We start from the raw sequence: 24,850 nt of genomic DNA, 5'->3' as shown, positions 1-24,850 counted from the left end.
CTGTTTTTATCAGAAACAAACAACAGGGTCACATAATGACATGTGACAAAATCTCACAAAAAAAAAAAAAAAAAAAAAATGCTGGCAAGCTCACAATATTTTGGAAAGGCCGCTGAATCATTTGACCTCCACCAGGGGCTGTCTGACCTATGTGCTGCTAGTCTCAGTCCCGTAAGACCACATGGGTCTAACCATGCTCGTACAGTATAATGTTCAAAAAGAAATCTCAGCCCCAAGGCTCGTAATCAAAGGGTTGTTAGCTGAACACAAGTGGTTAATTGCACTCTGGCACACCATAAAATTTAAACCCTGTTAAGCCTTGATTAACAATTCCAGAAGGAAATTTGTTTTAGTTTTTCACAATGGCCTTTAAAAAAAAAAACAACCTTCTTCCGAAAGCACTCTATGTACAGTGCATACATTCAACTGTAGGAAAACACTGACTTGTTGTCTGAGACGGCAACTGCAGTTTTGTGAAAGAATGTTTTGAAATTCATAGCTAGATCTACTTCTCTTTACCATCTTTGTCTGTTACTGGAGCAACACAATTTTGGCACAGTATGAAACCTCTGGGGAGCTGAAAGTGGGCTCAGAAAATCATCACAACAGGGACAATTTTATTGTTATAAACTATTTAGGGATTCAGTACACACAATTCTTCCTCTAAATGCAGTGGCCTTGCTCTCGTCCCTGTATCCCCCCTCTTTCTTCCCTCACAACAGGGGACGACAGTCTGAATGTTTGTGAGTCAACATAGGCACAATTTTATGATCTAATCAAGAAAAACACATCACAAATGCACATCTAAAGTTAGCGAGCTAAAAGCAATCTGTTATTTATTAGACAAATATATATCTGCACCTTCAGTTCCTGAAAGCAGAGCCCACTCTGCCTTGCTTTCTGTGTGCTGATGAACCTGGATGTGATGTTACGTAAAAAAATCATTAAATATTAAGTTTATTTGCAGGAGCTGCAGTTGTACAGTTTTGTACTGAATTATAATTGGCAATATTTTTTTGTGTGTGTTTTGAGTTTAGCATTGGTGACAGAACAAAAATCACAATATCAGCTGATCTCATAAATGATATTGGCATGACTGGCATATTTTAACTAGTATTTATCAGCAGTGGCTGTTGAAGGTTTCTGACTGAAAGCCAGGTAAATAAAAAAAAAAAAATCTCTCTAAGAACTTTTTTTTGAAGAATTTTGAATTTCAAATGTGCAAAAGCAGGCTTTGCATATTTGGTTAACACACTCACACTCCTCTGCAAACTATGCATCCTGACCCTACATTTGGTGTTTGCCAAGGAGGAGATAAACCGGACAGACAAGTGGTGCTAAATTGAGCATCTGCAAACCTAACACCTGTAGCACTGCCTGGGAGCTCATTTATCACTACTTAAAAATTTGATGCGTCTGACAACACAGTAATAACTTCAGCGATTGATCTTTCTTGACACTGCGTTGGTCTTTGCTGGCAGGGTGATAGTGCTGGTTGTATATCTATTTGAATTTCCTGCCCCGTGTTACTGTAAGTAGGACAGGGAGAGAGATGTTTTGGTTTGCTACGGTCTTTCACATCACGCCGTACAATGGAGGTCTGCGCTGGCTGGCATTACACATAGAACCTTCAACTTAATTTGCTTCACTGTTACCTCTCATGTTCCCTCCGGCAGTATAATTTGATGCGCTCCAGCCTATAAGTTGTGTCGAAGGTATTTTAAACAAAATACAGTCCAATCATTTGTGAAATATTGTATGACCCCAATTTGTACGGAGATGAAATGCAGTTGTGACCACAGTTTTGTTGTGGGGATTTTCTTCCCCACCTGCATCTGTTTGGTAATTTTGTGGGTAGCCATGGTATAAACACATTTTGGGGGGAATGTAGTGCTCCGAGGGACTATGTTCTATATCAGCATATTATGTTGACATACCTGTCTTCTGTATGTTACATGTTGCAGTCACCAGATCTCAACCCAGTTGAATTCCTGCGCGTTAGACATGTTAGACAGCGCTCTCCACCACCATACATATTTATATACATCTTTCAGCTACAACATTAAAACCGGTAACTTTTTTTTAATGTTGTGGATGAGCGGCACAAGTCATTGTTTGCTTATCCTGCTGCCCCCAAGTGGCCCAAAAAAATATATGAATGCATGCATTACTTCCAGCGTTGGCCAGTGAACATTGTAAATTAGTTACATGTAAACATTCATCATGTGCACAGCTCATCATATATAGAAGTTAAAGAAAACTCTAGTTGCTTTTACCTTAATTTCTACTTTTAGCCATTATGATCAGTATTCGCACAACATCCAAACACATTCTTTTAACACGTTAATACATACACAGTCCACTTTAGGCAGCTTGTGTGAAAGATTTGCTTCTATGCTCATGCTTTTACAAAGCTGATGTACAAACTTCCGTATCACTTCTGTGGCACATATCCAACTAGTTGGTTATAGCTCAGAGTTTTTGCGGACTAATGGGTAGTTGCCACTGTGCCAAAAGTTTCATCAAGCTACACATCGAAAACAATAGATAAGTGACGGCTAATTTATCGACTGATTTAGTCCAAACAAGCAAACAACTGAAAAGTGAAACAAGCTATGCAAGTTACTACAATAAAAATATATAAAAGATGTCAGTTCTATTAGATGTCTACCTTACAGTTCTGGTTGAAATTATTGGCACCCCTGAATCTTAATTACAGAATTTAGAATATCTTCAGAAGTAAATGCAAATTAACCAAATTTGTATAATCAACATATTTTAATAACGTGGTCAAGGTTACTGAAAAAAGAAATTAAATTAATAAAAACAAAAATTGCATACTGGTCCATCTTTTCCTTTTGAACCATTCTTTTGTGCTGCTGGATGTGTGCTTTGGGTTGTTGTCCTGCTGAAAGACCCAAGACCTTCTCCTCAAACCTAGTATTCTGACACTGGGTAACACATTTTGCTCTAAGATGCCATGATATCTTCTGATTTCAGTATTTCTTTGACACATTCAATGCCTTAAAAGCAGCCCCACAGCATGATTGAACCTTCACCATGTTTTCCTGTAAGTAGGATTTTCTTTTCCTTATGGGCTTCAGTTCGTCACTTATAAACACACTGATGCACTGCGTTCCCAAAGAGCTCTATTCTGGTTTCATCTTTTCATAGAACATTATCCCAGGAAGACTGTGGCTTATCTCTGAAAGTTTTCTGCAAACATTAGTCTTGCCTGTTTGTGCCTTTCTTTCAATAATGGTGTCCTGCATGGGCTTCGCCCATGGAGCCCTACTTGGTTTAATGTGTGGCGTATGGTACGGGCTGAGACCACCACTCCAGATACTCCAGGTCAGCCTGAAGCTCTTTAGATGTCTTGCTTGGGGTTTTTTCCGCAATCCGGACCACCCTTCGCAGAGTTCTCTCATTGAGTTTCTTTTTAGCGCCACATCCTCGCAACGTTTAGTGACTGTGCAAATTCTTGATTACAGTTCAGTACGAACAGGCATTTCAAGATCTTTGGCGATTGCCTTTTAGCCTTTGGAATTGTTATGTTTTTTGATAATAGCATTTCTGAGTGCAAACTCATTTTGGAATTGAAAGGAATTGATTCAAAAAATGTTTAAGTTATGGTTAGTCAAATTCTGGGTACTGTTATAGTTTATAAACAAGCCTAAAATACTAATTTCTGTGAGTCAGCTAAATGTCTGCCTGTGTAAAAAGCCATATTTTAAGATTTGAACAATCATGGGATAATCTTTCTGAAAAATTTTAATTAGGCCTCTCACAGAGAAGGTTTTAATCTTTTGCAATCTTCCTAGTGCTGACTACCAAGTGACTCCCTACTGGAATATTTTAGGTACCCCCAATTATTCTATAAGAATAGAGGAACATTTGCTAAAACATTTCAAATAGTCTGGGACTTATCATGTGGAGGCAGGAGGAGATGAGAAGCGGCTATTTTCAGTACATGCAGTGTGTCCCAATTTTGAAAAATTAAGCAGTGGAGCAGTCATTTGGGAGAAAGAGGAGATTCATAGACTGACCTATGGCCAATGTGATGCTGGTGAGTCAATGCACTGTTGGCTCATGTCAGTGGCTCTCAGCATCAGTGACCTATATTGCAGCTCAGGGCAGCAGCAGCAGATGACTGATCAGAATTGAAAATTCAAATTCGAGTGAAAAAATACCGTCGAGTGTAGTCAAAGCCTTCTCATCATTATATCTTTATTGCAAAAAAATGCTATTGGATTAGCATACTGTATGTGTACTGATTTATTTTGGTCTATTAGTAACAATCTGTGACCTCACTTGGTATCTAATTGTGAAGTTAGTATGTACCCTGACACTTTGATTGCAAGCTGCAGCTACAAATTATGTAAATTTATATTGCCTTAGTACAGACTGGATTTTGTTTGAACACTATGATCATAACAATAAAACATCTGTGAAATCATATGACTGAGATTATACATCCCCTTTCATACATGCACCTCTTTACATAAATGTGATGGTAATTTTGGTGCACAAGTCAGTCCTATGTGTGACCTTTACGTAAAAGTCACAAGGGCAGAAAATTCTCCTCTCCCTTAACATCATAACCTTATCAATGCACCACTGTTTTCCAGAGGTGATACTACACAAGGTGCCAAATATCGCCCGAGCATGTAGCACTTTCTGTATAAGTCCTGTTATGCCTAAGTAAAGTTGTAAGGAACATTTATGTTATATTGCCTGTGTCTAAATGACACCCTTTAACGGGTAGATGAGGGCAGTAATGCTACGTGTTCCATGTCTGAAAAGGTTTTCAGTCTCTGGCAGGGTGGATGTACTAGATTTTTAGAACTACACTTTTTGTCAGTTAAACCATATTTACTTTATTTCTTTTTCATACGGGGCACTTGCATTTTAAGATGTGTTTATTTCACAAAATTCAAGGAACTGAAATGCATCACATACCAGTACTCAGCGTTAAACAGTAAGTTTAAAAAATGTTCATTTCCTTTTCTAACTTTAAACATGTAGTTTGACTTTACTATCCATTATTCCCGAACCATACATTAACCATGCTTTAGTTGCATGATTGGCTTTTGCACTGAATGATCCATTTTCTAAAATCACTGGCGGTGAATGTTTTGTGCACATTTGCATTAGAATACGGTAATAAACTGTGAAAGGAAAACATAATCTAGGTAGCTGTTAGTTGCCCCTAAAATGTAATGCAAAATAAACATAGTTGAGGCTGAAACTGAGGCTTAAAATCTGTCATGACGGCAGGCCTGTATATTCATTGGAATTCTAAACGCAGCTTCTTCATGTTGACTAATGTCAATCCTACGTGTCCCAGTGGGTGAACCATTAGTACATTTGCATTCCTAGTAGGTTAGCTTCACTGCCTAAGCACTGCATCCTGTCACATCTAACCTAAGAAACATTGATTGACTAGAGATCCATCCGCATCTGTGATCATTTAACATCGCTTTCAGGTCTGTTGCTATGGTAACTCTTATAACCTTGTATCATGTCTTCAACCTGTGTTCCTGAATTTGACCAGCTTAATTTTCTACTTATCATTCATGCAGATATTATTATTATTTTTAATTGATTTGGTGCATGAATGATGAGGAAAAAAACATTAACTGAGTTTTATAATGACCTGTGTAGAGTTACTGCTGTAGCTGGATTTTCACAACTTCTTGTGTTTTAAAGACAAATTTTCACCTGAAGGCTGTAATATTGTTCTGTACATTATTGAATATAAACTAGATTTGCCTCAGGATGTGGAATATGATTAATGAATAAAAAATGAAATTGCTTCGAGGCGTCCATTTCTGCTGTTATTGCCTGGCCTCTAAATAGTCTTTATGTGTTGTTAATGTTTTAAATTCTGTGTTTATGATTACATTTAAACTATGCATGCATAGAATGTAAACACAGCATCAATATACATGGGTTCAATAGCCACAACTAAATTCTGTTGTTTTGCAGGCACATTTGGAATGTTTAAAAAAGGGACCAGCTCAAGGGCCTCTGCCTGTGATACAGGTCATTTGTGCCTTTAAGTTATTAAAGCTGTACGTGGTTTGGAAAGAGTCAGTAAAATTATGGAATTACTATTCAACTAACAACAAATGCAAAGATGGTTGGCTCTTTTAGTTTCTGCTCTTGTGTTTCCAGATCATCTAAGATTTAAAAAGCTTTTTTTTTTTTCTTCTTTTTTAGTATTTTTCAGTTGAAAGAGACTGAACTGGAATTACACATCTCAAAAAAGTAAGAAGTAAAACTGAACCATCCTAATCCCATATGTAATGTCCACTGAAGATGAAGCAAGCAGGCTGATTATGACTGAAAGATACTGAAGCAAATGGAGCTGTGTACCTTCAACCAACTCAACTGAAAAAATCTACCGAAAAGCTACAGCCTACAATACTGACGATTCCCCATAAAAGATCACTCCTCAATCTTGGAACACTGTAGAGAAAAACTTCAGTCTCATTGTATATAATAACAAGATGTTATTATATATACCCATAAAAAATACCAGCTGTGTTGTATTGAACGTTTTTTTCTTCTTTTTTTAAAATCCTGGATTAAAAAGGTCAAGCTACAAAAGCGCTCATAGTTTACAGGAAAGAGGCTTAGGTCAACTGCCAGCATGGTTTTCTGAAAAAGAGGATCACACATTGCATATTTAAAAGTAGAGAGGGAACTACGGCCAGAGAACTAATATAAAAAGATAAAGTGCTGATTAAAATGAATAAAAGAAAAACGTAGTTCGGAAAATTTATTGTCCTGGGGACTATGTGCCACATTCAAAACACATTTTTGCTGGTGTTTTAAGTAATTTCTTAAATCTTCTCACCTCGTTTAAAATTTCATCATTTGCTCTGACTCTGAAAGTCCTTAAGACTTAGGTCAAAGTGTTTATAACTGGAAATATGCTTGGAGATGGCTGCTGCTCTTTTCAGTGTCATATATTCCCCATACCCATTGCATAGCTTTTCACATGGCATAAAATCAATAGCAATGAAGAGGGTCAGTGCAAGAATGGGAGACATCTTCATATTGAATTCTAAGTTCAGTTGCCAGTGTAAGTATTTTTCAGGTCAGTTACATGAGCTAGTTCTTAATTTCAAGATGTTAAAGGTGTCCGTTTGCATGTTTTATGCTGCTAAACAGTGTAGGATTAGTCCACCATGGCATTTTGTTAACACACAAGCTACAATATAATAGGTGAACCCTGGAGCACTTAGAAGTTCAAAAGACATACAGTGCCAGCCTCGTTCCAGATTTCTGGATCCATGTAGATCTGGAGGTCTGGTCAATGACATCTGTTTCTGTGGGTTGGAGAAACGATTGACCAATCAGAGCTTTTTCCGTGAGATTAAAAATGGAGGCGACATCAACCCATATAGCCAGGTAGCTGGCTTTACCATGAAAATTCACAAAAAAATAGTGACAGAAAAATGGGCACAAAATGGCAACAAGTATCGATAAGATTGATGCAGCTGTACCGGTTGTTATAAGTTGACTTACGCAAATCCTTAAATTGACATATCTATTGGATCAAATGAAAAATGTGCCAAGGAACAGGTTGTGCAGCTTCTGCAGTGATTGAAAATGACATTGTTGGGGTGGGTAGGTCACTCACAACTGATCAGTTAGGGCAAAACAAAACATAATAATCCCCCCTCCCAAGCAGAAATTGAGATGGCCATGCCGTTTGAATATCAGGCTAATGCAATACATACATATGGCCCATATTTAGGCCTGGTTTAGCTCAACTACACCATCCAGGAAGACATTTTGTGGCACATGTACCACATACTATATTAACACTGTTATTTCATAGGTAGAATGTGTGTGATGGTAATGCCCGGAGACTCATCACAGCCTGGTTCCTTGCCGATTCAAAGACACATTCAAATTCTCCTTGCTGACAGAATGGACCAAAACAGTCTCAGTGCAGCCGAGGCTTTCATGCACTGTTGGACTCAATTCACCTCCACTTTGGTTCCCATCAAGGCTGTTGGGAATAATCAATGGCAGTGAGTTCCAGCCTGGCAACCTATCGCGATTGCCTGGTGGAGGGAGGAGACCAAGCCAGCTGGCCATTCCTTACCACCGTTGCCAGCCACTGTCCCTTACACTGCACATGTGTAGTTTTCAGTAGAGAGGAGTGCTTGCTCTGTTGTGCATCCATCATCCTCTTCAGGTTATAACCCTGTCAGGGCCTGAAGCATGAGCTGTACTGTATTTTTATAATGGCAGTTTACCTGTGTTAGATAGATTGTGGAGTATGGTATAGTTTTGCTGCAGTGTGAGCTTGTGCCATTGTGCACTGGCTGCAGCTGCCTTATGTGAGTCTAGTACTGTGAGTCTCACCGAAGAGGAGACGATTAGAGGGTGAATAAAAGCTCCAAGTCAGTCAATTGGCCCTGAATTGCCCGAACCTAACTGCAATAACAGCAGTGCAAAAAACTGGCTGGTGTGGTCAACTTTTTTCCTGGTTTAACTTGCTCAGCCCCTGCAATTGACATCAGGGCCAGGTGGACAGGGAGGAAGTGGAAGGCGAGGGGGCCGTGTGCTCGATTTATCAGTAATTATGGAGTGCTATTTTCTCTGTCTCCCATCTATGTCTGCCCTGGGACCCAGTAGCCATTCTTTAATCCTGACACCCGGTGATCATGTAACACAAAAAAGTGCCTATTAGAGGTGGAGAGAGATTGGAGGGGGGCTCTATCCTGAGCCTCCTTTAAGGGAGTCGGGGTGGCAGAGATGGTGAGTTTGGGGATACAAGAGGGAGGGGAGAAGGGGGTCGACAAGAGATGGAGGTTGAAGTAGTGAGGACATCTCTGGAGCTGGTTTACAAAACTCGAGGTTGTGTGCAGAAGTGGGGTTAAAGGGAGGATCCACTGAATCTTCAGTAAGCTTTTCTATAAAAAAGAAAAAAAGAAGGGAGACTTGCCAGAGGACACGTGAACTAATTTGATTTTATAGATGAACTAAAACAACTGTAATGATGTGAAATTCAGCTGTAAAGTAGAACAGGTCTTTATGCTGCTCCCTCTGGGCTCGATATTCACTGAGTAAAACGCAATCAAGAAAATGTCGGGGGTAATTATATAATGCTTTGGGATGATTGTGTATCAGATAACATAAATCAACTGATGGAGATGCAAGTGAGGCCATATGTTGAATTCGAGTGCGTCTTTTGATTTGAGTTCAAGTCTATATCTGGCAGCAAAAACAAGACTGAAAATCGATGTTTAAAAAAAAAAAGTCCTTTTTCTTTCTCAGTCTTTCCATCGACATGCACCACCCAGAATCACAACGCCCAATAGATACAGTTCATTCTTTCTATGTTTTTAATTGGGTAACTCGATACCCCCCACTAAGTCAATCCTTATGCAATAAATAATACATCAAAATACTCCGAATTTGATTAATTCTGAAACACTTCAATTGGTGCCACACTTGGTTCCTTCTATCAGAGCAGCATGGGCATTGGAAATACACATTGATTGAGTCTCTTAACATGAATAATTTGTTTTCTGAACAGCATGCAGTGCCAACTTGGCAACTCACTCCAATAACAGTCTTCTAATTTTGCAGTAACATGAAATCAACTAGTGCCAAAATTATATCCATCAGGCCTATATGTTGTTCTTCACACAGAGAAGACAGACACATACAGATCCTAAGTGTTTGAACTATGAATAAAGAATCCCAATTCTGCCCACAGTGGGCCTATTTGTTACAGCTGAAATGCTGTTTTAGCATGAAAACCCTACAAAATCCGACAAGCGTGCCTGAGCCCATACAGGGAAATGATTTGTGTTTCAGTCAGATTTGTGTTTGAATCAAACTGCTGACGGTGTGCTGACTGGGAGAAGATGCACGGTGCGCACTGTAAATACAGAAGCATCTCATATATGATTTAATCACCCACTGTATACTGTGACTTACTGCAAACATGTTCTGCTGTGTTTAATTCCCAACAAATCAATTATGAATGTAAGGCTACAATGATGTGGGTATTCTGCTGTGATGTCAGTTACATCCTCGTTTAATATGATGCTTGCAGAGATTTGCTGTGTGGTGAAAATACATTTTGCAGCATGGTGGTTAGCACTGTTGCATTACAAGACTGCTTCAAATTTCGGCCCTGGTCCTCTTTGTGTGGAGTTTCAATGTTCTCTGTGTTTGCATGGGTTTGTGCCTAAATGCTCTTGTTTCCTCTGATTCTGAATAGGTATTATGAAAGCTCTGGACAGTCTCCTTAACTGAGGAACTGGCCTCAGAACTGGAGTTGGTAACTGAGTGTCGAAAAATAGATAGTTCAGCTAAAGGGATATAATGATCATTATTCTAATGCAATTGCTGTTGCAACAATTAGGAATTGTGTGTTCAAATTTCCATACTGTTAGTTAATCTTACCATTGATGACCTATTTCGCTATCAGTATATGTTTAGTCTTCTGTAAAATATAACACATTGCAAATGATGTGTTTCATTGATCCTGTTCTGCCCTGTGTCTCTGCTCACTCAACCACATTAACATACAGTTCACTGCACCATTTTACAAACAAACAAACAAAAAACACCCCCATTAGAATAATGACTGGTTTGATATTAGGGGACAAGGACTAGTATGCATTTACATATGCAGGCACATGTTCCCAAGTACGCATACACGAACACGTGTATGCTATCCCCAGAAACCTCTGTGCTGCCTTACTGATAGAGCTGGTGTTGGTAGCTTTAATTATGGAGAGACCAGTCCAGGTGAAGCTAGCCCGAGCAGTATCCTCTCCAGTGTACTTGCGCACTCAGCACACCAACATGACACCTATGTAGGACAGAGAAGAGGCAACGCGGCATATTCAAGTCACAGTGGTGAGCAGAAAAAAAAGTGCAATGGTAGTAGCCTCTGGCTGGATAAAAGCCTGGCTACATTCAAGGAACAGCAGTTCTGAGAACAGATCACATTTAAAAAGAGAAAGGGATAGTGACATCAGATTATATTCTGCCAATGTATTATTGAGCTCAGGAGAGATCCACAAAATGTGCTCGTACTTTGCTGCGCTGTTCCAATGTTCTTTTGTGCATATGGTTCATTAGACAGTCTGCGGTTGAGCTTAGCAAAAGTTTAATAAGAAAGACTACTTCATTTTTAATTCTTTCACCTCTAGGCTACGATTTCATTCATTACTCCTTCTAAGCCGCTTCTTTTGGCTTCCATCCTTTCATACCCATCTCTGTCCATTATCCTTTTCTACCGCAAGATGTTTATATATTATTATCAATTATCAGTTTAAAATTCAAGATGCAAACTCCTTAGTTCATCATCCAGTTAAGTAAGCCGAAAATTCACTACTTCTCTCTTGCCCAAATGGGAGCTAATCACTAATCAGTGCACTCTTTATTAAACCCATTCAACTGCTTCTGAGTCTCACTGCTTCTCAGTGACTTCAGTGGATTTCTTTTGCCACATTGACAAAAAACAATCTTGCCACCTTTATCCAAAGTTGTGCCAGACATACACAAATATCCTGCTGAAAAAACGATTCCATCGAGCCAGAGTCTTGTCACAGAGGAGAACCAAAAAAAAGATGGTTCTCCTACTGGGACCATCACTTAGGCATACTTTCTCTGAACAGCATAATATTTATATTAAACTGATGTAAGTTTTCTCCGTGTTTCCTTTCATAAAAAAAAAACAACAGAAATCAGTCTTTGATATGTGATGGCCACCCTGTGCCTACTAAGGAATATGCAAACCCACACAAACTCATGTTTAATATTAACAGAAAATTAGGAAACACTCTATATACCTTGGCATTTTAAAATCTTAACTGACATCTCAATCAGTAATTAGTAATTAGACTGTTAAATCCAGCAACTGGCCGTGTAAATAGAAAATGTAAAGGTTGACTCATCTGGCCTCGGTGGCAGAAAAGTCTTCACAGCTACAATTACATTGTTGGAAAATCAGTAATATAGATTTAAAAAATCAGGCAACCTAAAGAAAATCTATAAAATTAGAAGGTTGGAGGGGAAAATTTGCAAGCCCTTGGAGGTGACAGAATTCCTCTTGTGATCTCTCTAGATAAACCTGCCATCAGAACAATTTTTCTGTTGACAAATTTAACTCTGACTGCTTGAGAACGGTTTGTAAATTGAATGATGGCATTATATGAGAGCGTCGGAATACTACAGTTTTTTTTGCTGACAACCATTTCTGATGTCGTCCACTTGTCGGTTATAATACATTTAGCGAATACTCTACTAAATATACATTGTTTGAACATCAAACTCACACCCTCTGCCTGCTTGAAAGGTAGCTCTGAAACAGCAGCCTCATTCATTAAGGATTTACAGCACTTACACTTAAATCCAATGCCCACCCTGTTTCATGTTTTAAAAAGTAGCATAGCAATATGTTAGGGAGCATATCAATTTTTTGCCACCATTTTATTTTCTTTATATATACAGTATATGTATGCATTATTATGCATACATGTATTATTTCACAGTAGTTCACCTCATAATAGCCACATTATAACTGTGTATCTTTTAGATCAGTAAATGAAAGACCACCAACCTACCTACCCTGACCTGGTTTGCATGAAATCCTCCCTTCCCTCATCCCTCATGACCATCCACATCAATCTGTTTTTCTTTCATGTTTTTCAAAAAAAAAAAAAAAATCCCCAACATTTTTCTAATATTTTGAAAGAATATTACACAGAAATGATAAAGTTTAGAAAGAGTTTCGTGAACTTTCTAATATGGACAGGTAAAGTAAATAATTGCACAGTGGATGGTATGTAAACCTGTCTTTTTTGACACTACCACTTGGGGGTGCAGACAAAAGATATTGTCAAAATTCGACATATTGTGGCTTTGATTTAATTAACTATTGAGGGTCAGTAAGAGCTTTATATCCGAGGGAAAGGAAGGATTACCTATAAAAATTGTATCATTAAAATTTAAATGGTAAAGAGACATTTGCTGTCTGGAGTAGACAAAAATTTGAAGAAGATGTTAGAAAGAAACCCCTGGTCTTCCGTGGCTCGAGGCGCAAGTTTGGAAAAAATTGGCCTGTAAATTATTAAACAGCTAAAGGCATGTTGTTTTTTGCTATCATGCACTGACGTATTACTTGGTGCTTATACCCACAGATGACTTGAATCTCTGTATAAGGACATGCATTTTACATGGCTTATGACTCAGTTTACTTTCATCTTGGTAAGGAAGGAGGCCAGAAAAACGCTGGAGCGTGGGAAATGAAAATGCTAGCCTTGTGGCAAAAACCTCTGAGCTACGGCATAAAAAGAGGACAGCTTAGGGGAAGAAAACAGTGGCAGTGGAAAATTTTCAAAGGTAAGAGGTCAAGAGCACTCTATTTTCGATCTTAACATTGGGAATGGGTACGAGTTGGCTGCTATAAACCATCTCAAGGCCACGTTTTTGGCGAAACGATAACCTCCCAAGAAGAGGAGACCAAATACCGTGCAGGAAAGAAGAAGCTTTTCTCAGCAAAAATTCAAAATCCTTTAAGTCATATCAGGCCTGGAAATGTTTGCTCAGGATGCCTTTGCGCATGTGTGTCTATGCACTGTTTGACTGTGTGAATGCATGGGAATGTACTTGTGTATACACTATATGACAGAGCGTCTCCCCCCAAGGTGTACCCTTTTCAGTACGTCTCTCCTCTAGGATACAAAGAAACTATCCTTATATGAAGCACTCAGTCGAAATCAGGGAAAGTCATGACATGACAAAATGTACCACCGCAGTTGTTAAAAACAACTGTAATGATTTTTTTTATTTTTTTTAATCGTGATTGCAGAGATGTATTTTTCAGATATATTGGCTAATCCTATTTGAATCTTTAATTAGACAGTGACAAACTCTCTAAATACGTTCAAATGAACTATTTCCATCTGTTTTGGGACTTAATTGTCATTGTCCTTTGCACTATAGGGTAATCACCAAAAATGCTCCCAGGGCTGTTTGGCAAATGCATCCGATTCAACTGGGGGCTACAAGCAAATAAAAAGCCCAACCTTTCAAGACTCTTTTTTAATTCATGAAATTTTACAGATGTAAAGTAGTTTTGAATATAAAAAAGATAAATATATAGGTATTCTATATGAATCTTTGTGGGACAAAAGCTTTAATGTCCTTTACAACAATAAATTGCACAGGACATACTGTAGGGTAAGAGATGACACTAAATGCCCGATGACACAGAGTAAGTTCATTCTTACTATGAGAGAGAATGAGCCTGGCACTGAACAAAACATCCTTAGAATACTGATATTCATGCACAGTGTTGACATGAAGCATACGTAATACGGAGCAGTTTAGCTTTGCAATGCTTAATCTGCAAGGAATTGAGATGGGAGCACTTTTTTTTTTTTTCACCATCTGCTCTGCGTCTCTGCAGATTTTGCTGATTTTTGGAGCCCAGTGAGTCGGTGTTTGCTCCTCTGCTTTCCTTCCATATCAGAAATCTATGGCTTTGAATTAGGAACAATAAGAGCAGTGACCATCACTTTAACACCCCATTCCCTATGTTACTGAAGAGCAAGGCGGTTGGTCAGATGGGGAACTCTTGCCAAACTCTTGTGATTAGCAATTCTTCAAAGGCTGAATAGGGAAGTAAACATCAAATTGGGAAGAAAATGAGGTCAATAAATTCAGGAATGGCATCGGAGTGCGGGGAGCAAACGTGGGTAGCAAAGGCAAACAAAAATAACCCACTGCAGCTGGACAAAACCTATCTCCACATAATGCCAGTGGTCCAGTCCCTTGAGAGGTCAGCAGCTGCTATGTACCCCCCCCCCACACACACACACACGCGCACATCACACCCCAACCCCTCTTTAAAAATCGGTAAAAGTGTAAGGTTGTCATGAAAAAGGTTAAGCGAAGCGGCATTAACGCTCAGAAATGTGCTGGCAAAACATTTTCCTTTATCTTTCCCTTTTCCTCTGCAGACTTTTTTTTCCTGTGATATATAAACATCTGGCGGTAGAAATTGCTCAAGTATGACGGTCGTTAGGAGTGCGAGTGGGGAGGGATGAATTTGAGAGAAACACATTGTTCTGTTCAAGCTTCATCTTGTGCAAAAGCTGATAAAATCCAGGATGGGAAAAGCAGCAACATTAATTTTCCCTACCAGAGTCCTGTACCTCAGATAATGAAATAGGATGAGTAAATCAAGTCCTAACCCTGATAAGGTGATACTTTTCTCACATATGTCTTTCTAAAATAAAATGCAGCTCTGCAATCCAATTGCAGTCTCACAGTTGCCTCGCAACAACACTTCATCGCACCCAACCTCATGGCACTGATAGTGAGATTTGAATAAAATGTTACAGGCACAGGCAATTATGACAGATTAGTCACAGAAGGGAGAAAGAGGCAGGGAATATTCTGTTAAATTCTGCGGGTAATTACAGTTGAAAAAAATATATATATTTGAGCTTCACTGCAGGTACTAAATACACAGATTACATAGTTGAAAATGCAACAAATAAGAGCCAAAACAACACTTCAGAGAAAAGCAGGACAGTGCCTTGGGTGTATATATATTACACTTATCTTACAGACATTTGTATTATATGCGCTCTCTAAGAGATAAATGCATTCAGACTCCCTCTTAGACATTCCTTTTCTCCCCGTTCATCCCTTCCTTTGGTCTAGACCTTTTGGGTCTAGTCAGTGGAAACCATACAGTGGATAACATCACTTGACATTTACATGCATGAGCAAGGAGGAACTGCTGTGCGAACAGTGTCATTTACATCCTCCCAGCAACTCCTATTCAGCTTGATTCATGTCAGGGACTCCTCTGGGTGCATTTTGAGTGTGACCAGCTAAGGGAGTGGAATCCGCTCTGCCATTTTTACCCTTAATCTTACATTGTTTCAGTGGAACATTAGAGCAAGAGGTAGCATGCGAAATCTGTCCAGGTTGGTGCATTTTGCCCCATTTTATTTGCCCTTCTATTGCCTTTCGAAAGAAAGGTGAGAGATGACATTCAAAACAAAGACTGTGCCCAGCAAGGTAAATCGAAGGAAAGCAGTCAGTGGTTCCTCATCAATAAAACCACAGAGTAATTAGAGAAAGCACTTGAAAGCCAATTTGCGAGTTGACAAATGATCAATCTTCATCTGTAACACAGGCACAGTAGCATAAAGCAGCAGTGGTGGATGTGCTGACAAATGGCGTGCCGGTGCTAGCTAGCATCTCATTCTCTTTGGTGAAAGACTCTGATGCTGGCTGAGGAGGTAGAGTGCTTCTGTTTTTCCTATCAGCTCAGGACACCTTCTCCTGGAATGAGATGAACATAGGAGTAAATCAGTACAGCCATGCTCTTTTTCACTTAATGTGTTTAAGAGACATATGTTACTGATTATCAGTTCAGCTTTCCCCTTCACAACATTAATGAAAAGATGAGCTCTACATATTAAAATAACGGATTGAAAGGAAAAAATCTGCCTGGAAAAGAAATAATTCAAGTGTCACAATGTTATTTCCCTTGCTGCAGAATCCCACACGAAGGGAATGAATTTCATTTTTATTTCATGCTAAGTTTAATTCCTCCTGGCCAGTGTCCTTTTTTTTTTTTTTTTTAACAAAATCACATGCCCAGTAACCTTCTACCTTTACCATCCACAGTGTTTGCTCTCATGCTTAGTCTGAAACCTTATTAATTAGTTTGCTTTATGACAGAGAGAGTGCTTGTTTAGACCCATCTCATAAACCGCCCCCACATTCTTGGTGTTCAGCTGGGCAGCTATCAAATAAACCTCACAGCAAATCCTTGCACCACTTTAAATGACAGATGCAACCGGCTCCCCTCCGCCGCTCTTCTCCCCGGCTTGCATTGATCCTCCCCCTCCCAGAATAGATTTGGACACAATAATTCAGCAGCCAGGTAAATTGGAATAACTCTAACCATTAGTGAATTAGTTTGCTCTTTAAAATCAGCCATTGATCCCCGAGCTGAGCTGATTGGTTGCTGACCAACCAGAGAATTTAATTATCAAACAAGAGTGTTGCTTGCTCAGCCATGTTTTCTGAAGGTCAGGGTGCCACTGCAGTCCTTTTTAAAGAAACAACAGGACCAAGGCGAGAGACTGTGAGGGGGTAGGGTGTGTGTGTGGGGGGGGATCCAGTACAAATGAAGTTAGCCATGGCCGTCCCTCCCATTCCTCTGTTGCTTCCCAGCAACTGCAAGTGGCAGACAATTACCACACCTTTCAGACATGGCTGTGAGCTGTGCAATAATAATTCTCAGAAGTGAGATGACACCAGTTTGGTATATTTAGTTGCAACACTGCTCTTGCTCTCATCATTCTGTCATTCCCTTACATCAGTCTCACATAACCCTTTGGTCCCAATGAGGTCATATTAATATAAACTAAGTTAAAATAACCCAGAGGAGAATAAAATTCATTTTTAGGCTGCCAGCCATCCGCAACCTTACGTCAAAGGTTTTGCTTCACTCTGCGCATTATACCTGTATCACTGAGAATGAATTGGCTCTGAGGCAGTCATGCTGATAATAGTTCAGAGAGAACTCCATCTGCTTATATCCGCACAGTCCCATCGACAAATAATGCAGAAAATAAATATTGCATATTGGTGACCAGGTGTCATGCACAAGCAATGGGTAGATGGATAGTGTAGAAATACAGTATATCTGCTCAGATTCCCTCAAGTCTACCTGTCCCCTTGCAAAAGGCTTCATTCTTCCCTGATCTCTTGCTTCCCTGGGATTTAGAATACAAATAAGGAGAACAAGCCTCCCCATTCTTATGAACTTTATAGAATAAAGAGGGACACTAAGGGCCCCACACAAGGGAGAGAGGAATTGATTGGCAAAGCTAGAGATGGGACCAGAATGGAGATTGAATCCCCTTGAATGAACCAGAATGGAGGAGGAGTTGTGGCATGAATAAGGCTGTTTAAAAAGAGGATGGAGAAAACAAGCCTCCCTTGTCCTGTCTTGTGATTTCCTGAAGCAGACATCCTCCCCTTTTTACCCTGCTTATTCAAGGGTAAACGTGATCCACTCTCTGTCTCTTCCTCTCTCTGTTTCACTAATCCACTCTGCCAATAAACTATTAATTTGCAAATAACAGAAAATAAATGATATTTTTTGTCACACCACCAGGCAAATTTGTGAGAGGCATATAAGATTTGGGATCGGCGAATGTAATGATCTAATGCAACAGCAGGGCACAAATACCTGATTTATAGAGTACACAGGAGTGGAGTCCACAATATTTGGTGCATTACTTTTTGTTGCTTAATTAAACAAGCACCCTCGAAATGTGAAAAGTGTCATTTGTTAGTACTAACACATTAAAGGGGAGTGACTGAACCAGCCCTGTAAATTTAGGCCCTGAATACTAGGGTGGAGTTGTCAAGACATTTAATTAGTGCCTAAGGTTTCGGTTGGGGTGACCGTGTATTATGATGAAAGGTGTAATACGTATAATATAAAGCAAATTTGGCATGAGATGATTGGGTAGACCCCCTGGGAGATGTTGTGTGTTTTCTCTGTAGACTCAGCCATTGTACCTTTTTCTTATTGCAACCAGGTCCTGTGAGTATCACTCCCTCCATCATACTGAGGCTGGCCTTAAGCATTCCACTCAAGGAATCCATTTCCTTTTTGAACATATCAAATCCACTTCAGTGGAGATCAGGGATGAGCAGGGTGCCAGCATTGCTTCAATAACCTACTCTGACCTTGATGTATTAGGTGTGACACTGGCTATTGTAGCTCTTCATGTGTGACAGAGGGATTGGGTGTATTGTTTTCAAAACAAGCAGAAAATTTTGTTGTATTTGAAGTTTGACTTATCAAACACCGCATGCAGAATATTTTCGTTGCTCTTTGTGAGCAGTATTCAATAATAACAGGTACTATTTGAATTCAATTGACTGTTTGGTCACTATAACCTAATCGTTATATTTGACAATATACAGTTTTTTAGTTTAACCTTAAAGCTATAACTGATTTTGTAGATTGTGACCTTAAATCCCCAGATTTACTCGCAAAACATCAACAAGACCGTGTAGAGATTTTGGGGTTTTTGGGGATTATAAGTGTATCTTTAAATTCCAACCTCCAACCCCTTAAACCTTTTCTACTTTGAGCTGGGCTTGCAGAGGCAGTCACATCCACAGTACCAGTGAGGGACTGGCTATAGTGGATGGCCCCCATCCAGTTGTTAAACTGTCCCCGGGGTTCTCCGCCAAATTATTTGGCTCTCCTTGCGATGGCATTGAACTGTTTCCTGCATCGGACAACAGTTCTCATAGGACCTGGGCAACAATTATTAACCAAATGCGTTATCTCCTCCCAAGCTAATTTAACATCATCCGCCCTCAGGAGCTTATTTACAGGGTTGGAAATTCGGTTTTCGTGAGTCAGCACTTCTTGTACATGAACATCAGTTTATTCTTGAGAGAAACTTTTTTTGTGTGTGGTAAATACTCCTGACTGCAATATATAGCTTCCATATTTAAACTGAGAGCAGCCTGGCGTAGAGTCTGCATCTTTTAAAGGGAAGAATAAGAGTGTATCTGATTCCAAATCCCAGCCCATTTGGTCTGTGTAGCTGGTGCACTGCACCAAATGACTCCAACCCCCAAAATACCCATAAGTCCGTCAACCCAGCCCATGTGGACAGGGTTTTGCGCCAGTGTGCACTGATTCAGTGGAGTGGGGTCATTAAATTGTTACGGGGGTATGCAATTAATTCATTTTGATAAATCCATCAGCCTTTCTTCTAATAATGATATGTTTTATAATCACAAAAAACCGTTTGCCGTTATCTTTTTCACCGTTATCTTTTCTCGATATAAGGCCTTTTTCTTTATTATAATAACTTTTCTCACTATCAAGACATACGGGATCTTTTAATACTGAGAAAATATTTTGCATAATTAAAAACCTGACAACATACATGTCATCATGAGAGCTAAGTGACCAAAATGACTCATATACGTCCCGTATTCGTCATCGCTGTTTGTTCAATCAAAGTCCCTTTTATCTAGCAATAAATTTTGGTTTAAGGTGGGATAATGTTCAGATGCAAAACTCACAAAGCAAACAAGCAGAAAATCTGGCATGAGATTAATATTTTTTCATGGCAGTACAAGATAGACAGATCTTAATATATAAATAGAAACTTGGCTTATAAAAAGATGCACTGAGGATTTACTCTCATCATGTGGCCATATGAATGTAAATGTGCTCACTGCAGAGGTTTCAGGGTTTCAGACAGCAATAACGCCTCAGGTGGTGGAAATGGCAGGGTCAAAGGCAGAACTGATTTTAATGGTAGATGGATCATTAAGAGGACATATTAAATATCTTTCTTACTTAGGTTCAGCATGTAATCGTGTGTGTGTGTGTGTGTGTGTGTGTGTGTGTGTGTGTGTGTGTGTGTGTGTGTGTGTGGCAAACATGTCTTAATACACATGTATTTTGTTCCTGCCATTTAAAAAATTGTCCAAAAATGTTTGGTAGCACCTCCTTACATAAATTTAATATGCTGCCATATTTGGTGAAACACATATCTACCCTAGTCTTTTTTAACCATATACTACCAAAGTGGTGTTGGTGGGGCCTGCGATTAACTGGCAAAATCAGGTGTGCTGGCTTATCTCAATTTGACGAAAATGTGCATTTACCGAGTGTGAGTGGTCCTGTCCTGCAAAGTTTGGTTGGTGGTTCACTCCTAAGGGCCGCCTTAAAATCTAGAGATGCAGACACTAATTCACAATGGATTTTTAAATACAAATTTATATAAAATGCTCAAGGGCCATTTCGACTTATTGCATTTGGTTTATTTAATTTATAAAATGCGATTGATTAAAAATAAATAATATGTTCACATAATCAAGCAAACCACTTTTGTATATATAGGTGGTGAGAACAAAGAGAACCACATTCAACCTTCTAAGTACTCATTACATCATACCTACAAAGGATTTCAATAAGATTTTATGATAAACTCTATAGTCATTGTGTGAGGTACGTCATTGAAATTAATTAACTATTAATCATTAATTAACCCAACCACTGCTTCGTGTCACTACTGTACTTTCAAAATGGTCAATATTAAGTTCTTACATGGAGAATGATAGCATTCGTACATGCACACATAATTACATAGTAACGTAGGTACAGTATGTCAGTGAGCCACATTCACTTCCGGTGCCTACGTATAGTAAATCTTGATTTGGGCAAATGTACTCAGGTTTATAAATGCAAAGGATAAAAGGACGTGTTCTGTTGCTGTTGTCCTCTTAAGTGTCATCTTCACCAAATATTGGCATAGTGTTCATGAACCCCTCTAATTACAGCTTGTGGCTATTTGTTTTAATTCTAAGCAAATATTTACTGGTGTATAAAAATTAATTGATAAAGCAACCATTATGAAAAGGTGGTTTTATTTTTTAGATATGTTTTTTCAGTGACACGTGTTCATACGTGCTTTGTTTTCATATAAATATTCACAAACACTCACACCCCCTGTTGCACAAAGGCATATCATTATCAACTCCCTGCTCAGCATCGTCCCACTCTATCATATTATGTATTGTTTTATTTTGACAGCCAAACTCAAATTAGTCTAACAGAATTAGCTTAAAACAGGCCTGTTAAGTACGCTGTCATATTTTGTCACTGCCACTGAGGATCTGGTTGATGTGGGGAAAAGAAGACTTGTTTTCTGCCTGTGAAATATGCAATTAAAGCTGAAATGCAGTATTCTTAGCTGATAGTGGAAATTCCATTACAATCATTTTTAAGAACTGATTATTCAAATATGGCAGCATAATTATAAGTATTTACAGAAGTAGATGCATTGATATTATTCCAGATTGTTCTTGGTCTTTTGGCAAGTAGGTGAAGCAGTGTTTCAATAATAACGTACTGAATTAATTTAAAGCGTCATGAGAAACTGAAACTGAAACACTAATTCCAACCATAATGTGACAAAAAAAAATCTGCCTATAAGAATGCCACTGTGATTATGTTAACTTTTGCAATCAAGTACTTCATCATCTACTTAACAGGAAAAGATTAGGCCCATTAAATTTTCTCTGCTCTTTTATGATGTGTTATGTCTAATAAACCATGAAAAAGGGGGAAGAATTTTTGCATGCACTAGCACTTGATAGCACATTGTTGCGTGCTCCACGGCCAGGGGCCAAAGTTCTTAAATGCAATTACTGATGAAGATCGTTTCCTTATCAGTAACTAAGAGACATAATTTCACTGCCAAGTTGATATAATGTTCACAGTCATTTTAATCTTCTGTTTGAAATGTTGTTGTTTTTTTTCCATTAACAAAGATGATGTGATGTTAAATATTGTGTTTTTCTTTCAGTGTAATGGAATTGTGGCTTTTTCTGCAAGGTTATTATAAACAGAAATAAATAGGAAATAGTGTAGTGCTGTTTAATATATTAGAATATTAGTCATACTATCGTATTTTTACCCCGAGTTACATGTACGTTACCCATTCCAGGCAGGGAAAGGTATATATTATCTGCTGTCTCTATGATGTTTTGAATAAAGAAACACCATAAATCTGGCCTTGTTTAGATCTGTTTTTAGGTGACGTGTTCCCACAGACTTTGCTACTTTGCTGATCTGCGTGTCCAGTTTCTTAAATGTATGGGTCATGGGTCATGTTTAGTATTATAGTGCCATTTTATAATGCTATGTGCAATATTACAATTGTATCAACAATCCTCCAAAGTTAGGTCTTGTTTTTTTTTTTATGAAAAAGGAAACATTTTGTTGCACATTATTTTTAACAGTTCATGAAGTCGCAAGTCAATAGTTGAAAGTTTCCTCCAGCAGTAATTGACACCACTGGGTAAAGGGAGATGGTGTTCTTCCACATTAGTGGCTGGATGTCATAACATATCATAAAGCAGCCTTCTAACCTTGTCAGAATTTATCATGACACCAATTAGATTAAAAAAAAAAAAAAAAAAAAAAAAGCCGCACAGCTAAGGATGTACTTCATGCTCATCTGCAGAAGGGCAACAGCTTTGTATGGAGAGGCACAGTCTGTGTGGCTTTCTAAAAAACTCCAGGGAGGCATGAAGGGTGAACAATCTGAGAAAGAGCAGAAAATAAATACACATCATGTCACAGTAAAGTGACGGTGACAAGGGCACTATCTTATTTGTTCAGTACAACACAATTAACCTAACTCTATGACATTTTCTTGTACTACTAAAATAGACTTTGTCATGTAACAGGCTCTCTTTTTCTCTGTCTCCCTCCCTCTTTCCCTCTTCTTTTCTCTCCCATCAGGTCTCCACATAATGGAGCGAGAATGAACAGAGAGCGGCTTAAAAAAAAGCATGAACTGGAGGTTTATTGAGGTCATCTGCTTCCTGTTTATATGGGACCATATAACAGTTCAGTCTTCCCGCCAAGACCCACTGGCCACTGAGCAACATGTCACCAAGCAATATGACTGGCTCATCTCTGACCGTGGACCTTTCCACCACTCTCGGAGCTATCTGTCCTTTGTGGAAAGATTCCGCCAAGGATTTACGACCAGATATAAAATTTATAGGTGAGTTCACTTTCAGCCTGTGTACTGATGCCACACAGGCTTTTTAAGAGACTGTCTGTTTTAATGGGTTTTCTATTTTCAGATTTTAGTTGAAAAAAGCAGCAGTGTGTACATTTTTGAGCTATTAGGTGTGCATTTTCTATAGTTCCAGCCACTCTCGGCACTGTGAACTTCTTTTTCTTATATTAATGAAGTATTCTGCTGGAACCTCTCCTCACTCATTTGCTGTGGCTCGAGTTCCAAGTCTTTTTTTGGACAAATTTGATTTTCTCCAAACTGAGTGACACGCAATGGAAAAAAAATAGGATCTTATTAACTAAACATATGCACACTTGTATTGATCTGCATGTATTAATATGCTAGGGAAGTGCTGCCTCACATCTTACTATTAATGTATGTATACATTTGCAAAGATGGTACTTCCAAAAAGGTGGGAGATTTAAGTAGAGACAGATTTAAAAAGAGGAAAAAAAAATGCTGCATGGTGCATATATCCTGACCTTTATTCCCTTGTATGGGTCAAGACCCAAAAAATGCTGGATCCTGCACTTGCCATAATGCAATTTGTTTGCATTTTTCATTAGATCCTCCCTGGCCAGAATGCACATGTCCCTCAAACTGTAATATACACCCCCAGTTTGTGTCACAGACTTCCTGCTATAAATTAGATAACCCTGATGACATCCCAAGGTTATTTTTTACTTTTTTTCACCGGTAAACTGATGTGTAATATCGGTGGAGTTCCCCTTTAAAACAGTGGATAGAAAATACCATTTAGCGGCTGCATAAAACACATTTACGAGAACATTTATTAGTTAAAAATTTGTTTCACCTTGCGAAATTGCAAAATAATATGGACACCCACAATTTTTTTGACTTGGTATTAATTAAACGACATGCATGTGCATTTCTTGGCACATATTATGACACATTAAAAGATGTGTAAATGACTAATCACAAAAAGGATTTAGGGCCTAAAATGTATAAAGTCACATTAAGCTAAAAGGGATAAATTATATTTAAGGAGTAATTTGATTCATCTGTCCCCCTGCTTTTGAATTTCACACATATCCAAATACAAAATGACAACTTCATATACTATTAGTTCTCAGCTTTTCTTGCCAACCCCAGCCGTAAACCGTTTTAGGACCATTACATATACTTCTGCCTTGAAACCGCTGATCACTGATTTCTGTCAGTACTCA

The 24,850-nt window shown here is 38.7% G+C and overlaps 1 protein-coding gene across 1 annotated transcript in view; it reads left to right on the top strand.

Moving 5' to 3' along the window:
• Positions 1–24,850, top strand: part of brinp1 (bone morphogenetic protein/retinoic acid inducible neural-specific 1) — a 137,210-nt gene that overhangs the window by 33,806 nt on the left and 78,554 nt on the right. Inside the window, exon 2 of the mRNA XM_040157712.1 lies at positions 23,378–23,645. Coding sequence (XP_040013646.1) covers positions 23,428–23,645 — 218 coding nt within the window. The 5' untranslated portion in view covers positions 23,378–23,427. The remainder of the gene's footprint in view (positions 1–23,377; positions 23,646–24,850) is intronic.

Source organism: Xiphias gladius, chromosome 20, assembly GCF_016859285.1.
Source record: "Xiphias gladius isolate SHS-SW01 ecotype Sanya breed wild chromosome 20, ASM1685928v1, whole genome shotgun sequence".
Taxonomy (NCBI): Eukaryota; Metazoa; Chordata; class Actinopteri; order Istiophoriformes; family Xiphiidae; genus Xiphias; species Xiphias gladius.
Note: the sequence above shows the minus strand (reverse complement) of the source record. Positions and strands in the feature narration are given on the sequence as shown.